A 19312-nucleotide genomic window follows, 5' to 3' on the forward strand; every position below is an offset into this window, starting at 1 on the left:
AGGGGCAGGTAGCAGCTCTAGTCAGGATGGAGAAACAGGGTGCAGGTGGGCTTTGCTGCACCCTTAGTCAATGGATGAGTCCCATAGCTCAGCAAATATTCTATCAGCCATAAGGCAGATGCTGGAAAATTGGCCCCTAGACAGGAGAGCTAAGAAGTAAAATACTTGTTTCTTTGTCATAGACAATGGCACTAATATTGTTAAGGCAATACAAGATGGGATCTTAGAGAGAATCCGATGTTTTGGTAGTGAAGGATGCCCTGGGGCTGAGGTCTAAGACCTATCAAAATGAATGTTTGGCAGGGCTTTTACAGCAATGCAGGAAAATTGTGGGGTGATGTGTAAATGCAGGGAAGATTCTCTGAGAGAAGCAAGAGGAAATTCCAATTCCTCTCAAGTTCCTCATTGTTGATATTCTCACCCTTTGGAATTCAAAGTACCTGATGCTAGAGTTGTCAGTGGAGCAGCAGACACCCATTCAAAATCTGTCTCAGGAGATAGGAATAGCTGTGAATTGCCCCTGGTGCATCATGATTGGGCAGTGATGAGGCAGCTGGTAGATATCCTGAAGCCCTTCAAGGATGCCACAGAGGACATGAGGTCTTGAGTTGCCACTTTGGCTGATGTGATCCCAGTTGTAAATTGTATGATAAAAAAAGATAGAGGGCTATCAGCAGGACATTAGAATGAAGGCAGAGGTGTTGCAGTTTGCTTAGTGCTTGCAGCATTAAGTACATATAAGTGATATCTTTGATGGAATGCAACATATACAAGCTTGCTTCACTGCTTGATCCCTGGGTGAAAGGGAATGTTACATGGGAGTCTGAGTGTCTCACACAGATGAAGCAGATGCTGGAAATGTTGGTCTGTCAGGAGGAGTGCTAGAGGCATGGGTAAAGTAGGGGTATAGCACAAGTGGAAACACTGGCTATGTCAAAGAGTAGTTCAAGCAGGAGCAGCACCCAGACAGCTAACACATCCCCAGCAAGACTATGCCCTACTACATTCCTTTCCAAATTTCTCTGCTCACCTCCTCAAAAAAGGTACCAGATATCTGCTGCCTCATTGAGGAGACCTGCTGCAGCTCGATGAGTATACGTTCTCTTCAAATCCTATCCTGGACATTTGCTTCCTCACTTCGTAGCACTTAGGACTAATTTTCTCTCTTTTTTTTTTTTTTTTCAAAAAGTTGAACCAAATGGCACGTTTCCCAATCTTTGGACACTATGTTAAATTTTAGAAATTATTGTGCTGCTGTATACTTATTTATTTTTATTACTGAGAGGTCCATATTCAGAAAGCCTCAGAGCATTACGTTAGCAGCATAATTTTAAGCCTGCTGTTTGTGTGGAACAGTCTGAAGGCACAAATTTAGCCAAATAGCACTTAATAAGATATTACCCAGCTAAACTATATTACCCGCTCTCACCAAGCTCTACCCCACCCTCATGTTGACCAGGCTGGTTGTCCATCATATTGTGGGAATAGTTACCGGGACAATGGGAGGATAATTTTAACATGAAACATTTACGTGGGCATAAAACTTTTGAATATTGATCTTTATTCATCTATTGCTTGCATTTGATTATTTTACCTCTCTGAGGAAAGATTTCTTTGGAAATGTGGCGTATAAGAGAGATTCTGTGATGACTGTGTGCTAATGTTCTCCTTTCTACAGGATTACACAGCTATGATATTTCTGCGCCAGCGCTGGACAGATGAACGTCTGGTTTTTGAAGGCAACAAAAGCCTAAGTTTAGATGCTCGACTTGCGGAACTGCTCTGGGTTCCTGATACGTACATTGTAGACTCCAAGAAGTCTTTTCTGCATGATGTCACAGCACAGAATCGTCTTATACGAATATTCTCTAATGGAACAGTTCTGTATGCTATTCGGTGAGTGAATCCTAGAGGTACATAAAACAATCCAATAAAAGGCAGATGTTAGTACGAGCACCCAAACGAGATGTTAGACCACCCAGCACTGATTGATCCTGATATAAGCTGAGCAGTAGGTTAAGCCTTCATATTCCAAGCTATCTCGTGAAGCCTGGAGAATCCAGGACAAGAGAAAAGTTATAAAGGGTCCCAAGCCACCTTCAAAGCCCCTCCCTCACTCTTCATGTTATACCCCATTGATCTAATCTACAGCCTCAGTAGTCATTATTGAGTAGATTGTAAACCCTGGGGCGCTTAAGTGGATGAACAGAGATTTATAACCTTGATTTAAATGCAGAGTGTGTGCATTTATATTCTAAATCTAATTGTGTGCATATTTGGATTCACCAATTCACCGATACCTCCACCAGTTCATCCAGTCCTTCTCCAATTCACCTAAACCCTCTATTATTAACACCCTGAATCCCACATGTTCACTGAGACTACCCACCTAAAAACTGCAGACAAAAGACACGTCCAATTTCAATTGTGTAAGTCAATTAGGTGTAAAAATGTTTGGACAAATTTGGTACTACATGCACGTACACCTCTTACAAAACAGCAACTTGCACACATAAGTCTGAACCCCACCCCAGAATGCTCTTACTGCTTCCCCTCCTCGGTAAAATGTTTGCGCCGTACTGTAAGTACACGTGTGCTCTCAAGCTTTATAAAATAGCCTATATGCATGACTTGAGCACATAGGCTATTTTTCCATGCAAAACCTCTTTGGAAATTCTCATCTGAATGCATTGTCTACCCCTTGTTCTGACTTGCTGCAACACCAGATGAATTCTAGACTTTTGCACCCATACTGTTACCTAATAATTAGAATGAGTTCCGTGGTTTCTTGCTTTTCAGTAGTTAAGTGCAGTCATTTTCGGGATGCAGAGTGCCAAAGATATTTTTTAAAATATTTGTGGTGACTGCAGTTATTTTAATCAAAATGTTTGTAGTTTATTGTTTATTTAGATTATATAATATTATATTGATTATTTATTTATTTAGATTCTTTTTTATACTGAAGTATAGCAGAATGCCTTCACTCCAGTTTACAATTAAACAATTAAATCATACATGAAAACGTTTTCATAATACATAAACATTAGAATCATAATTAACATCTCGGCAAAAGCAGAGTAGAATAGAATGGAACAGAATTAAAGAAAAACATCTTATAAATTGGTCTTGCTGAAATTTAACAGGAGATGTTGGTTAATGGGGAAATATGTATAGGATTAGCATTGTAGAGGTGTGTGAGAGCAATTTATTCGAATAAGGGCTGGTTAGGTAAAAAAGGAAGAAATGGTTCAAGGTAATATATGATTATTTATTGCATTTATATGTCTTTGTATGTTGTTATAGGCATTTTTGATATGGCAGTTATCCAAATTTGAATAACAATAATTAGGAAAGAAACTGTGATCAGGAATACATTATCCATACTTAAGGAAAAGATAGAAAAAGAAATAATTGAACAAAGCTGAAAAGGAAAGGAAGGTTAAGAAACCTGCTTGGAGTCAAAGAATTAATTTTAGAGATAGAATTTATGTCTCTTGGTTTAAAGCTCTGTGCTGTCCTGTAGACTCCATTTTGGATTTATGGTTTATCTGAAGCCACTGTCCCAGCTCAGCATAAAATGCAGCTCACTAGGACCTTATCCAGCTATATTCAGCAGACTGCCTAATCAGCAGCACTTGGCTGAATACCCATGACAACTTATCCAGCTACATTGTCACCTGGATGGAGAGCATCACCTAGTGTAGCAGGTCATGATTTTGTAGCAAGGTCCTGCTCTCCAATTGATGCATTGTCCTCTCAAACGGAGGAAAAGTATCCCAGGGCTACTGCCCAGAAGGGAAGGGTTAAGTCAACTGTCATAGTTGATGATTTGATTATTAGAAATGTAAATAGCTGAGTGGCTGATGGGCGTGAGGATTGCCTGGAAACAAGCCAGCCTGGTGCGAAGGTGGCAGACCTCATGCATCACCTACGGGCCGATACAGTACAGTGCGCTCCGGTGGAGCGCACTGTTAGCCCGGGTTTGGCCACACATTTTCAACGCACTAACTTTACCCCTTATTCAGTAAGGGGTAATAGAACATCGAAAATGCGCTGCCAACCCCCCCCCCCCCCCCGAAACTAATAGCGCCCGCAACATGCAATTGCATGTTGATGGCCGTATTAGTTATTCCCACGCGATCCAGAAAGCAAAATGTGCAGTGAAGCCACACATTTTACTTTAAAAAATTAACGCCTATCCAAAGGCTGGCATTAATTTCTGCCGGCGCCGGGGAAGTATACAGAAAAGCAGAAAAAACTGCTTTTCTGTATGCCCTCTGACTTAATATCATAGCGATATGAAGTTGGAGGCCCCAAAAATTAAAAAAATTAAAAATTTAAAAAAAAAAAATTTTAAATCGGCCCGCAGGTCAGAAGATGGATGCTTAATTATGCCGGCGTCCGTTTTCTGAACCCGTGGCTGTCAGCGGGTTTGAGAACCGACGCTGGCAACATTGAGCATCGGCTGTCAAACATGCTGACAGCCGCCACTCCTGTCAAAAAGGAGGCACTAGGGACGCGCTAGTGTCCCTAGAGCCTCTTTTTACCGCAGGCTCTAATTTGCATAGACCACCCTCCTGAATCGCGCGCCCAGGAGAGTGGCCTGTGTGGGCGCTCGCCGGCTCTCCCGCGTGTTTTTCTGTATCGGCCTGCTAGATAGGATTTTAGACAGTGCTGGGGAGGAGCCGGCTGTTGTGGTACATGTGGGCACCAATGACATAGGAAGATGTGGGAGGGAAATTCTGGAAGCCAAATATAGGCTTTTAGGTAGAAAGCTTAAATCCAGAACCTCCAAGGTAGCATTCTCTGAAATGCTGCCTGTTCCACGTGCAGGACTCCAGAGGCAAACAGAGCTCCGCAGTCTCATTGCATGAATGAGACAATCATGCAGGAAAGAGGAGTTCAGTTTTGTAAGGAATTGGGCAACCTTTTGAGGAAGGGGAAGTTTTTTCTGAAAGGATGGGCTCCACTTTAACGAGGGTGGAACCAGGCTGCTGATGCTAATCATTAAAAAGGAGATAGATCAGTGTTTAAATTAGAACAAGGGGAAAAGCCAACAGTTACTCAGCAGTGCATGGTTTAGTGGGAGGTATCTTTGAAGGATACTAATGAAACAAGAGTTGAAGCATCCCAACAGAGAAGTTCCAGTAAAAACAAAAGTAGTCCCTGTACCTATAAATAAAGAATCACCTGAGCTAAAAGATTTCAAATTAACCCTGTCAACTGAAAAGCAGATAGTTAATACAAACAAAAACACACTTTGAAATGTATGCCAATGCAAGAAGTCTAAGAAGTACAATGGGAGAGTTAGAGTGTATGTAGTGAATGATGAGATAGACTTAATTGGCATCTCGGAGATCTGGTGGAAGGAGGATAACCAATGGGATAGGGCTATACCAGGGTACACATTATCTCACAATTATAGGGAGGATCAACTTGGTGAAGGGATGGCACTTTATGTCCAGGATGGCTTACAGTCCAACAGGATAATGATCTTGCAAGAGACTAAATGCACACTAGCATCTTTAAGGTAGAAATCCCATGTGTATTGGAGGCGTATAGCAATAGTAATATACTACCATCCACCTGGCCAAAATAATAAGACAATGAAATGCTAAGAGAAATTAAGGAAGCTGACCAATTTGGTAGTGAAGTAATAATGGGAGATTTCAATTACCCCAGTATTGATCGGGTAAATGTAACATCAAGACATGCTAGAGAGGTAAAGTTCCTAGATGGAATAAATGACTGCTTCATGGAGCAGTTGGTTCAGGAACTGATAAAAGAGAAAGCTATTTTAGATCTAATTCTAAGTGGGATGCTGGATTTGGTGAAAGAGGTAATGATGGTGGGTCCACTTGGCACTTGGCAATAGTGATCATAACATGAGCAAATTTGAATTAATGACTGGAAGAGGGATAATAAGTAAATCTCAGCTCTAGTTCTAAACTTTCAAAAGGGAGACTGATAAAATGAAGAAAATAGAAAAAAAATGAAAGGTGCAACTACAAAAGTTAAGAGTGTACAACAGACATTGGCATTGTTTAAAAATACCATCTTAGAAGCACAGTCCAGATGTATTCCATGTATTAAGAAAGGTGGAAGGCAGGCCAAATGATTGCCATCAAACTTAAATGGTGAGGTAAAAGAGTATTTTATCCAAAAGAACTTCTTTAAAAACTTGGAAGAAGGATTCATCTGACAAAAATGGAAAAAGCATAAGCATTGGCAAGTTAAATGTAAAACATTGATAAGACAGGCTAAGAGAGAATTTGAAAAGAAGTTGGCCGTGGAGGCAAAAACTCATAATAAAATTTTTTAAAAATATATTGAAAGCAGGAAGCCTGCAAGGGAGTCGGTGGGACCATTAGATGATCCAGAGGTTAAAGGGGCACTTAGGGAAGATAAGGCCATTGCAGAAAAACTAACTTGTTTGCATTAGTATTTACTAATGAGGATGTTGGGGAGATTCCCATTGCAGAGACAGTTTTCAAGGGTGATGATTCAAATTAACTGAACCAAATCACAGTGAACCTGGAAGATGAAGTAGGCCAGATTAACAAACTGAAGAGTTGCAAATCACCTGGACCAGATGGTATACACCCCAGGGTTCTGAAATAAATAAATGAACTGGAAAACTATAGACTGATGAGCCTGACTTCAGTGCCAGGAAAAGTGTGGTAATTATTCTAAAGAACAAAATCATAGAACATATAGATAGACATGGTTTACTGGGAAACAGCCAGCATGGATTTACCCAAGGGAAGTCTTCCCTCACAAACCTGCTACATTTTTTTGAAGGGGTTAATAAACATCTGGATAAAGATGTAGTGTATTTGTATTTTCAGAAGGTGTTTGACAAAGGTCCTCATGAGAGGCTTCTAAGAAAATTAAAAAGCCATGGGATATGAAGCAAAGCAATGTCCTTTTGTGGATTGCAAACTGGTTAAAAGACAGGAAACAGAGAGTAGGATTAAATCGTCAATTTTCTCAGTGGAAAATGTTTAGCAGTGGAGTGCCTCAGGGATCTGTACTTGGACTGGAGGTTTTTAATATATTTATAAATGATCTGAAAAGGGGTACAATGAGTGAAGTGATCAAATTTGCAGATGACACAAAATTATTCAGAGTAGTTAAATCACTAGCAAATTGTAATAAATTGCAGGAGAGCATCCAAATGGCAAATGAAATTTAATGTGGATATGTATATGGTAATGAATACAGGAAAAATAACCTATGCTATAGTTACACAATATTAGGTTTCATATTAAGAGTTAATTACCACCCAGGAATAAGATCTAAGCATCATAGTGGATAATACATTGACATTGTCAGCTCAGTGTTCTGTGGCAGTCAAAAAAGCAAACAATTTGGAATTATTAAGATGGGAATAACAAATAAAATGAAGGATGTCATAATGTCTCTGTATCGCTCCATGGTGAGACCATACCTTGTTAATACTCTGTGCAATTCTGTCACCGCATCTTTAAAATTATATAGTTGCACTAGAGAAGGTACAGAGAAGAGTGACCAAAATGATAAAGGGGATAGAATGATTCCCCTATGAGGAAAGGCTAAAGAAGTTAGGGCTGTTCAGCTTGGAGAAAAGATAGCTGAGGGGGGATATGATAGAGGTATATAAAATCATGAAAGGATTTGAACGTGGAAATGTGAATCAGTTATTTGCTCTTTCAGATAATACAAGGACTAGGGGGAACTCTATGAAGTTAGTATGTAGCACATTTAAAACAAATTGGAGAAAATTATTTTTTACTCAATGCACATTAAGCTCTGGAATTCATTGCCAGAAGATGTAGTTAAAGCAGTTAGTGTAGCTGGTAAAAAAAAAGTTTGGACAAGTTCCTGGAGGAGAAGTCTGTAAACCTCTATTAATCAAATTGATTTAGGGAATATCCACTCCTTATTACTGGCATTAGTAGCATGGGATCTATTCAATGTTTGAGTACTTGTCAGGTATTTGTAACCTGCATTGGCCACAGTTGAAAACAGGATGCTGGGCTTAATGGACCCTCAGTCTGACCCAGTATGGCAACTTCTTATGTTTTTATGTCTGATTACTGAACTACTGAATATTTACCTTCTGCAGATGTATTATATCAATGCTTGTCACACCCTAATTTATTTGTATCCCTCTCAAAGAATCACTACCACAGTAGCATGTAACATGGACCTGTCAAAGTATCCTATGGATAAACAGATGTGTAAACTGCAGCTGGAGAGTTGTAAGTATGATGTTCCATGCAAACTTGTCTTATTTTCCTCTATTTGATCTCCTGTTGCTGCCAAATTCAAATATTCTCAGCTTCTGGTCTCAAAGTCTACCACTTGTCATACACCTCTGTGGCTTAGATACTTGTGCTTCAGAAAAGAATTAACATATTAACCTGACTTTTTAATGCAAACCAAATATAAGTTTTCCATCACACTAGTACAAGCCTGTTGTGATAGATCGTATGCCCCAGGTTATTGCCGTGCTCTCTATCCCATCTGACAGCAGCAGCACCCCTTCGGGGCATGTTCGATAAGAGCTGCTAAAATGTCACCCTTCATCCAATGGAAGCTTTCAGTAGCTATCCCTTTAATGGGTTTCCTTTCATAAGGAAGTCCATAGTCTTTGCTGTGCCTGTCAGGCCATCTTTATGCATTTATGTGGCTTGTACAGCTTGAATAGATCTGTCCCATCCCTTGCACCTGCACAGATGTCAATGGCAGCTTTGGTGTTGGTTGCACCTGAGGGCTTAGCAGGGCTGGAGCCCACCAGCCAGAATCGTCCTGGTACCACCACGCAAGTTGTTTTAGGAACCAGGGTCCCTGATGGGGAGGTGGAGGTGAAGAAAAGGAGAGTGGGAAAGAAGCGCACCTAATTTGTGCACCCGATCCTGATTGGACTTGCCATAGTACTGCCTCCTCTAGCCATGACCCTGCGCTGTCTTCCTTCCTCTTATCATGATTTGATTTGACTTGTTATTGACTATCCTTTATTGAATGCACAATATTATGAAACTCTTAAACTTGTTATTTTATTTGAATATTTAGTTCTGATTTTAGCCTCCCCTCTTTCCGTTAGGGGGCTACAGTGTAAACGATTTGGTCTTTACTTGGATAAGGGGGAATGATTCTATCCGTGGCCTGGAGAACCTGAGTCTGTCCCAGTACACTGTGGAACGCTACTACACGCTGGTTTCTAAAGGGAAGTACGAAACAGGTAAATACTGGGATTGAGGCCATAACTCTGTACTCAGCCTCCCATTGCTTCACCAACAGTGGGAGACAGTAACAGACTATTTGGGGATAATCTAGGATAACCATTTGTAATCTCTGATACAATGCCCTCTGTTAATGGCAATATTTTTGTAACTGAGATTCTAGGTTGCGGGTCCCAAATTTTGCAAGCTATTGGCTATTGCCAGTTGACAGCTGTATCTCACAAATGTTTCACATTCTCTGGGTCATATTCAAAAGAATTGTTCCCGTTCTCTTTCTGTGGAAAAATAAATCTTTATTGCATAAAGCTCTGTGAATTTTACTGTGTGCCCAGTGAACATTTAACCTGGATCTGATGAGTAAAACACTAAGCACTGTTGATTAGGAGTAACCACCCAGGAAAAGGATCTTGGAGTCATTGTGGTCAAACATTGAAATCCTCAGCTCAGTGTGTAGCGCTGGTCAGAAAAGCAAGCAGAATGATAGGAAATATCAGGAAGGAATGGAGAATAAAATCAAGAATATCAGGATGCCTCTGTATAATGTGGATCAGTAGTGCAGCCACATTGTGAGAGCTATGCGCAGTTCTGGTTGCCCCATCTCATAAAAGACAGAGCAGAACTAGTAAAGGTTCAGAAAAGAGAAACGGAAATGATAAAAGGGCTAGAATGGTTCCCCTATGATGAGAAGAGACAACCGACAGGGGATGAGATAGAGTTTTATAAAATCATCAGCAGGGTAGAACAGGTAAAAAGAGGACTTTTCTTAAACTGCCAAATAATAATAGGACACAGGGAACACTTCATGAAACTAGCAAGCAGCACAATTCAAATATATTGGAGGAAGTAATTTTTCATTCAGCTCACAATTATGCCATGGAATTTTTTGTCAGATGATGTGGTCAAGGCATAGCACAATATAATGTAAATAGTTAATCCTAACTGCTCAGTTATCTTACTCTAATTCTCTACCCAGTTATATGAACCTTGTTGTAATGTAACTTTACGAACGCTTTGCACTTGTTAATGTTCCTTCTGTGTTCACACCCCCTGTTATATGTAAACCGGCATGATGTGATTTTTTAATCACGAATGCCGGTATAGAAAAACTCTAAATAAATAAAAATAAATAAATAGCTGGGTTTAAAAGAGGTTTGGACAAGTCCATAAACAATTTTTAGCCATGTGGTCTCATGGATATCCACCATTTATCCCCAGGAGTGAGCAACATGGAACTGGATCTACTCTCTGGGATCATCCAAGTACTTTCTAATGATCTGGATCGGTCACTGTAAGAGACAGGATGCAGGGCTTGATGGATCTTGGTCTGACCCATCATGGTGCATCGTCTCATTTACTGTACACATCCCAAGCTGAATAGCAAGTTTCAGCCCCCTTGGTGTGCTGGGGCTGGGGATGCCATAGGGCAATGTTCATAACTAAGCAACACGACAAAAAAAGGAAACCAACCTTGGTTTTCCAACGATCTCAAACGGATAAAACAAGAATTACGCCACAAAGAAAATAAATGGCGCAAAGCACCTTCCACCACTACACTATTGTCATACAAAGGAACACTACATTACTACAGGACTTCCATTCTAAAAGCAAAAAGAGAATACTTCGGTAAAAAAATCCATGACATCCAATTTGATGCAAAAACCCTCTTTGCATATGTCTCTCAAATAACAAAGTCTCTACCACCGTCGATACCTGACGAACAAGCTCAGTCCAAAGCAAATGAGCTAGCCCTTTTCTTTCAGCAGAAGATTTCAAACACACTTGCTCTCCTTCCTACCAAGACTGACTACAACACCTCATTCGATAACACCTACATTCTTAAGGGAGTCAAATTCGATAAATTCGAATTAATATCGACCAAAGAGATCGAATCCATTCTTAAAAGGCAGAAACCATCCAGCCACCCATCGGACAACATTCCTTCCAAGCTACTGCTACTTATTCCTAATATAATCTCTGGTCCCTTAACCAAAATCATAAACTGCTGCTTAACTCAAGGACTCTACCCAGATAATCTAAAAAACGCCTCCCTGAAACCACTCCTCAAGAAACATAACCTAGACCCTGGTGTGCTGGCAAATTTCCGCCCTATCTCTAATCTACCATTTCTAGCCAAAATCACAGAAAAATTGGTCAACATCCAGCTCTCGGATTATTTAGAAGATCACAACTTACTTTTCCCTTCCCAATATGGGTTTCGCAAATCTCGCAGCACAGAAACCCTACTCATATCTCTAACTGACCATATTCTTATGGGTCTAGACAAAGGACACTCCTTTCTCCTAATCCTTTTAGACATTTCGGCGGCTTTTGACACAGTCAACCACCCCATCCTCTTGAATCGCCTCTCAGACATAGGCATTTCAGGAACAGTCCACATTGGTTCAAGTCGTTCCTCAGTAATAGAAGTTTTAAAGTCAAAATAAACAATAAAGAATCACCATCTACAAATTCTTCCCTTGGCGTACCACAAGGTTCATCCCTATCACCTACCCTTTTCAATATTTACCTCCTTCCCCTTTGCCAACTGTTAACCAGTCTTAACCTTATTCACTACATTTATGCGGACGATGTCCAGATTTTGATTCCCATAACAGAATCTATTAACAAATCCATCGCACTCTGGAACAACAGCTTACAAGCCATCACTAATCTCCTCAACAGTCTAAACCTGGTCATCAATGCCTCTAAGACTGAACTCCTCCTCATTTCCTCCAACCAAGAAAACCCCTCGTCACAGATCCATCACAAACACCTTCTCACCCACACTCATGTGAGAGACCTTGGAGTAATTATAGACAACCGTCTTAACCTAAAGAATATGATCAAAACCACAACTAAAGAGTGCTTCTACAGACTTCAAGTGTTAAAAAGACTCAAACCTCTCCTATTTTTTCATGACTTTAGGACTGTTCTTCAATCCCTAATATTTGCCAAAATTGACTACTGCAGCTCTCTCCTCATTGGCCTTCCCAACTCAACAACCAAGCCCTTACAGATGATACAAAACGCTGCAGCGAGAATTTTAACAAGCACCAACCAGAGAGACCACATTACGCCCGTCCTCCGTAATTTACATTGGTTACCAGTCAGTCACAGGGCTCTGCACAAAGCTTTATCTCTAATTCACAAATCAATTCATAGCTTCCTCCATCTTGACCTCGAATTCCCACTCAAACTCCACACTTCCAACAGACCAATGAGAGAAACCTACAAAGGAGCACTACAACCCCCACCTTCTAAAGCTACACGACTCATCTCTACCAGAGACCGAGCTTTTTCCACAGCAGGTCCAGCCATCTGGAACAACCTACCTGCAGAACTCAGAATGGAACCGTGCCTACCAACATTTAAAAAAAAACTCAAAAACTTGGCTCTTCTTACAAGCCTTCCCTGATCCTTCAAACTTTCACTAGACAACTACAACTACTCAGCATTGAATTTGGAACTTCGCCCCTTCAATATTCTCATCAGTTACTAGTCTCCTAGTATTTTAATTTAATACATTCTTAAGGTTTCTCTTTTTCCAGCTGAATTCAGCTTCCTAGTTCATGGTCCTTGTTATTATGTAACTTTCTTACTTTTCTGCTTTACCTCCACTAATTATAAAAAGTTGTTCCTTTGTTATGTTATGTTACACTGATCTACCCCTGTTCGATGTAAACCGACCTGATATGGTATTTAACCTTGAAGGTCGGTATAGAAAAATGTTAAATAAATAAATAAATAACCCCTGGGGGATGAGGGAGGGAGTCATGGTCATCACTCCAGGCTTGATTCAGGTCTCATGATTGGGTTTCAGAAGGAGCCCTGCTGTATAGTCCCAGTTGAGCATTGTCACTGCAGTGATCAGGAACCAGGAGAAAATTGCTGGGTCAAAAAAATCAATTTGGAGACCAGCAACCTCAATAGAAATGGTATTCATGAAGTACAAAAAGATTTCCAAAATCTAGGCAAGATGATAAGACACACTGCAAAAAATATTGCCTTTTTAAAAGTATTATCTGTTCATGGAAAGGAAAATGAGAAGCTATGCCATATAAATAATTTCAATTCCTGGCTCAAAACCTGGTGCACAGAAAGTGGTTTTGGATACATTGGAGGCTGGGGTCATGTATGGAGCAGTAAAAGGCTATATGGTAAGGATGGCCTACATTTGATCATAGCAGGAAGGAGGTTGCTAAGTGAAAAATTAATATCATGTATTATAAGGCATTTAAACTAAAAAATGGGGGTGGCAAGAAATGGCCAATTAAATTGGCATGTCACCCCCAAGCAAAAAGGATGTAGGAGGAGAAAATAAAAAAATCAGCCCAAAAAAGCAGAAAAGGTGCCTAGGAATTGCTACAAATCAAGAGAGAAAAAACTATGACTACAAATGCTCATAGATTGGGCAATAAAATCTCTGACCTGCAGGCCCTAGTGGTGGAGGCAGTCTTGGTCATTGTTGCTGTTACAGAGACATGGTTCACGAATTCTCATGATTGAGATTCAGCCATACCGGGCTATAACTTGTTAAGGAAGGACAGAGAGGACAGAAAAGGGGGAGGAGTAGCTCTTTATGTCAAAAAGAATATCCAAACTACTGAACTGCAAGGAATGTGGGTTAGAGAAGAAGCATTATGGGCTGTCCTAAAAAAAGATGATGGTGCATCCGTTGTTACTGGAGTGGTTTACAGGCCTCCAACTCAAATGGAAGAACTAGATAGAGATCTGGTCGAAGACATCCAAAAGATGGGAAGGAAGGGAGAAGTGTTGATTATTGGAGACTTTTATCTGCTGGATGTATACTGAAAAATCCCTCCCACTGAATCAACTAGAACTAGTGAGATAGTGGATGCCCTGCAAGGGGCTCTCTTCAAACAAATGGTAATGGAACCCACAAAGGAGGGAGTTGTACTCAACCTAGTGCTCAACAATGTTGTGGGGGTGGACTCTTGGCCCTAGGTGAGGTTAGTGCTACCTGTGAGGGAAGACCCCCCCAGGTCCAGCGAGGCAAGGCCGGACGGGAAGCAGAGGCAAACAGGAGCTTCACTAATACCAGCACTTGTTCCCTGCAGGTTGAGTCCTTGGGTGCTGGGTGGGGACGACTAGGCATGGAGAGAGACAAGGAACAATGAGGATCCATTCCAGGGACCACAGCAGGCAACAAGAGAAGTCAGGTCTGGTCCGGGGTCAGAGGCAGGTGGCAAACTTGTAGTCCGGTCCGGTCCAAAAGTCAGAGGCAGGCGGCAAACTCATAGTTGGGTCCAGTCCAGGGTTCAAGCAGGGAAAAGGAACTAAAGTAGAGCAGGAACAGGATCAGGAACAAGCAGGAACGAAGACTGGAACTCAGGATCAGAAACTCGGCAACTCAAGAACTACACTCAGGACAAGCGAGGCGACTTGTTGCCAAGGCAAGCTCTGACTGTCAGAGCTTGCCTTAAAAAGTCCGGACCAATGACATCATCAGGAGGGGCCGGCAGCCCTTTCTTGCTGCGGGCCCTTAATAAATTAGGGAGGCGTGTGCGCGTGCTTAGGAGTCAAGATGCATCTCCACCGTGCTTTGAAGAGCGCCAGCAGCAAGCAGGGCCATGAAATGGAAAGCTGCATCAGGGGCATTTCCCCTTTATCGCTGGGGAGCCGGAGCCCGCTCCTGCTATGGCGGGGCAACGTTGGGTCAGGGAGACCAGTCGCAGGCTCCAAGGCCGGCCAATGTAACAGTACCCCTCCTCTAAGCCCCCCTCCTGAGGATCAGAGTGACCGGGTACCGACTGTCAACATCTTCAAGGCTCCACTGGTTCTCCTGGTGAGAATCGGCAAGTTCTGTAATCCAATAGTTAGCTTTTCTGCCTAGTTCATGCAATTTCAGGGATTGAGGTATCACTGAAGATGGAGGAAAAAACATTCCAGAGTTGCTTCGACCAACAACCGGGACCCCAGACGAGGAAAGGCCACTTTTGGCGTTCCCATGGTCCCGACGGGCAGAAAGAGTTGAAAAGGGAAGCCTTCTTCCCCTCTCTTGTTGCAGAAGGGCATGCAAATTCTGAATTCCCTCTTCCTTATAGGTCAAAAGGGATACAAATCCTTTCATAGTTTGGTTGTGTTCAGCTTTACCTTGAGTTAGCTGTTCCTTCAGCTGCCGAAGACAGCCCTCAAGACATTCTTCCAGAGGGAGCAAGGGTTGGTCTGAGTCTCCTGAGATCTTTTACCGGAAGAAGAAGGTTAGGGAGAACGGTAGCCACAATCAACGAACGGGGAGACTCTTCCGGTCCTAGACAAGATTTCGAGCACTGTGGATAAGATCAGTCATGGACCAGTCAAATTGCGGTTGATGCTTTTGCAACCATGGCAGGCCCAGAATAACTGGGTTCATGGCTTTAGGAAGGACATAGAAGGAGATAAGTTCCGTGTGGTGAGGCCCAATTTTCAGCGTAAGGGGCAGAGTGGTGCAAGTCACCAACCCAGGGAGGAAGTCTCCATGAACTGAGGAAAGAGCCAATGGTGAGTCAAAGGAAGCATGGAGATCTGATACTGGTCCACGAGCTCTTGCTGTATAAAGTTTCCCCCGGCACCAGAGTCCACTAAAACTTGGGTGGCAAAACAGGTGGGGGGTTGTTCCAGGGAGGTTGGCAACAGGAATAAGGGTGATGCGGTAGCAAGACCAATGATTACTGGTTCCGAGGTCTTCCAGCATGAAGCAATTTCCTTCCTTTCCAAGCACTGAGACAGCAGGTGACCTGAGTTCCCACAATAGAGGCAAAGGCCTAATTGATGGTGACGAGTCCTCTCAGCATCTGTGAAACAAATATGGCCCAGTCGCATGGGTTCCTCTAAGGAATTTCCCAAAGGCAAGGAGCGGTCATAGCCGAAGGGGAGTGGTTCCCTAGAGTGACCCTTCTGAGTTGAACGGCTTTCCCGGGCCCGCTCTTGGAGTCATCTGTCGATCTTCCCCATGAGATCAATGAGACCTTCGAGGGAGGTGGGACGTTCTCATGCCGCAAGTTCATCCTTAATCCTGGAAGCTAATCCTTCAAGGAAGATGGCGTGTAAGCTGTCCCCCTGCCAATTTAGTTCAATGACCAGGGTTTGAAATTCGATTGCATAATCAGTTAAGGAGCAAGTCCTTTTCGCAAATGTAAGAGATCAGAGCCCATGGCATGAAGCCTACCTGGTTCCTCAAAAACCTGTTTGAAGGCTGAGACAAACTGTGGGAGATTTGAAAGCAAGGGGTCTGAGTGTTCCCACAGGGGGAAAGCCCAAGCCAACACCTTTATCCTATCCAGAAGAGATAGGATAAAGGTCGTTTTGGACTAGGTCATTTGGAAAAAGTGCTGACTGAAGGGTAAAATGCATATGACTGATTAGGAATCCCCGACACCGCTTAGGGTCTCTCCTGCGTAATGAGGTGGTGCCAGCAAAGAAATGTCCGCCAGACCAGAATCAGAGACCGGCACGGGAGCCTCAAGGGGCAGTGATGTGATATTGGGTTGGGTCAGGGAGTCCTGGCGAGAGGCAAGGCAGTTCACATCAGCCACCACCAGTTCTAAGGCCGACTGGAGATTTTGCAGTTTCAGAACAAGCCCAAGGAGGCTTTCAGCGCAGCCAGATCCACCAGGTAGGAATCCAATTGGGCATTTAGGTGCTCGATGGAGGCCACCAGTGCCTCAAGCTATTGTTGCTGTTGCTGGATCTTAAGGGCCAGGCCCAGGATGGCTTGCAGGGCGAATGCCTCAGCCAGGTCCATGGCCATGGCAACCTGTTGCGGGGGTGGACCCTTGGCCCAAGGTGGGGTTAGCGCTATCCCTTGAGGGAAGACCCCCACAGGTCTCCACCGTTGGGAGGCGAGGCCGGACGGGAATCAGAGGCATTAAGGAACTTCACCAATACCAGCCCTTGTTTCCTGCAGGTTGAGCCCTTGGGTGCTATGCCCAGCTGACCTTAGGTGGGCCTCTGTGTGGATGATCCTGGGGATGGCCAGGCATGGAGCAAGACAAAGATCCAGTCCAGGGCCACAGCAGGCAAGAAGAGAAGTCAGGTCCAGTCCAGGGGTCAGAGGCAGGTGGCAAACTCGTAGTCTGGTCCGGTCCAGGGGTCAAGCCAAAGTCAGTCCAAAGAGCAGGGTGATGGAACTAAAGTAGAGCAGGAACGGTTAGTGGAACTCAGGATCAGGAATAAGCAGGAACAAAGACTGGAACTCAGGATCTGGAACACAGCAACTCAGGAACTACACTCAGGACAAGTGAGGCAACCTGTTGCCAAGGCAAGCTCTGACTGTCAGAGCTTGCCTTAAATAGTCCCGGACCGATGACATCATCAGGAGGGGCTGGCAGCCCTTTCCTGCCATGGGCCCTTTAAGTAAACTAGGGAGGTACGCGTGCGCCTAGGGGCCAAGATGCAAGAAGTAGATGGCGGCGGCATCTCCGCCACACTTTGAAGAGCGCCAGTGACAAGCAGGGCCGCAGAATGGAAAGCTACATCAGGGGCATTTCCCCTCACCGCCAGGGAGCCGGGGCCTGCTCCCACTACAGCGGTTGGCAACGTTGGGTTAGGAGACCGGTTCTCGAGCTCCGCAGCCGGCCGACGTAACAACTAATTGGGGATAATGTCTTCAAATGTCCAAGTAGGTGCCCATCTCAGCACCAATGATCTTCTAACAGTATGATATGAGATTGCAAACAGGATAAGGAGAAGTCACACGAAGGCCCACGTTTTGACTTTCAAAAATACAGACTTTGTCAAAATGGGGACATACCTGGAGGTAGAACTGGAAGACTGGGAGAAAATGGGAGAGGTGGAACAACAGTGGACCAAATTAAAAGGAGCAATCACAAAAGCAACAAATCTATATGTTAGAAAAGTAAACAAAGTAAGAGAAATAAGAAAACTGATCTGGTTCTCAAATGAGGTGGCTGATGGAAATAAAATCAAAAAAGCAGTATTCAAGAAGTCTAAAGGATCCCAAAAGAGGAACCCAGGGAAAGAATATCTGGTAAACTTAGGGAGACGAAGAAAGTAATCAAGAAAGCAAAACGTCTGACAGAAGAAAGGATTGCCAAAGAGGTAAAGCGAGGTGATAAAACATTTTTAAGATACATCAAAGGTCGAAAAGGTATAGTAAAATTGAAAGGTGACTAGGATTAATGGTGTGGAGAGAGACGAAGAAATGGTGGAAATATTAATCAAATACTTCAGTTTGATATTAACTAAAGAATTCAATACAAAACACTTTGCACCATACATAAATTAATACATAATGAAAAAGCAGATTGGCTTAACACAGCCCTCCGCGTTCACGTACCAAACAGAAACCTAAGATCAGCTAGCAAAGCACTCCTTACAATTCTATCAATAAAAACAGCAGACTCACTCAAGTAGAGAGAGAACTCTATCCCTGGCAGGATCCATACTGTGGAACACCATGCCATTAGAGTTAAGGTTACAAAGTGACAGCAAATCCTTTCGAAAAAGCTTATAAAAACCTGGCTATTTAACAAGCTTATCAAAGAGAGTTGATGGAGTAGTGAAGCCGGCGAAGTGCGAGGTAGGAACAAATGAAAATCAAAATCAAACACACACCATCACAATCAATATGTGTGTAGCTGTATTTTATGTTTATATTACTTTGTCTTATCATCCATCACTATAAGATAAAGTGACACATAAAGTTAGCATTGCTTTCAATTCCGAAAGAAAAACTACGAACAGTATTGTATCACATTCCTATTTATGTGCCTATTGTAAAACCGTTGTGATGGAAACTATTTAACGACGGTTATAGAAAAGACTTAAATAAATAAATAAATAGATATGCACCTGGGGATGTTAGCAGTAGTAGTCAGGGGCCCCTTCTGCAAGACAGAGGACACTAGTCTTTGAAAAAGGGGGTGAGTGTTCCTCAAGCTCCTTCCAAGACTTCGGCTCCTTCTACCAGTCAGGTGGCAGGCCAGCAGCAGCAGTACCCAACTATAGCTAAGAAGTGACAGCCCGATTGGTGTGGTGTTCGGAGGGAAAGAGGCAGGCAGCATCCAAAGTGGTGACAAGGACTATCAGTGAAATGATCACTATCAGTGAAATGATCACTTTAG

General features: G+C 42.8%; 1 protein-coding gene across 1 annotated transcript in view; it reads left to right on the forward strand.

Moving 5' to 3' along the window:
• GABRP (gamma-aminobutyric acid type A receptor pi subunit) overlaps window positions 1-19312 on the forward strand; it is a 122427-nt gene that overhangs the window by 65305 nt on the left and 37810 nt on the right. Inside the window, exons 5-7 of the mRNA XM_029583948.1 lie at window positions 1679-1896; window positions 8161-8243; window positions 9089-9226. Coding sequence (XP_029439808.1) covers window positions 1679-1896; window positions 8161-8243; window positions 9089-9226 — 439 coding nt within the window. The remainder of the gene's footprint in view (window positions 1-1678; window positions 1897-8160; window positions 8244-9088; window positions 9227-19312) is intronic.

Source organism: Rhinatrema bivittatum, chromosome 18 (genome assembly GCF_901001135.1).
Source record: "Rhinatrema bivittatum chromosome 18, aRhiBiv1.1, whole genome shotgun sequence".
In the NCBI taxonomy this organism is placed as follows: domain Eukaryota; kingdom Metazoa; phylum Chordata; class Amphibia; order Gymnophiona; family Rhinatrematidae; genus Rhinatrema; species Rhinatrema bivittatum.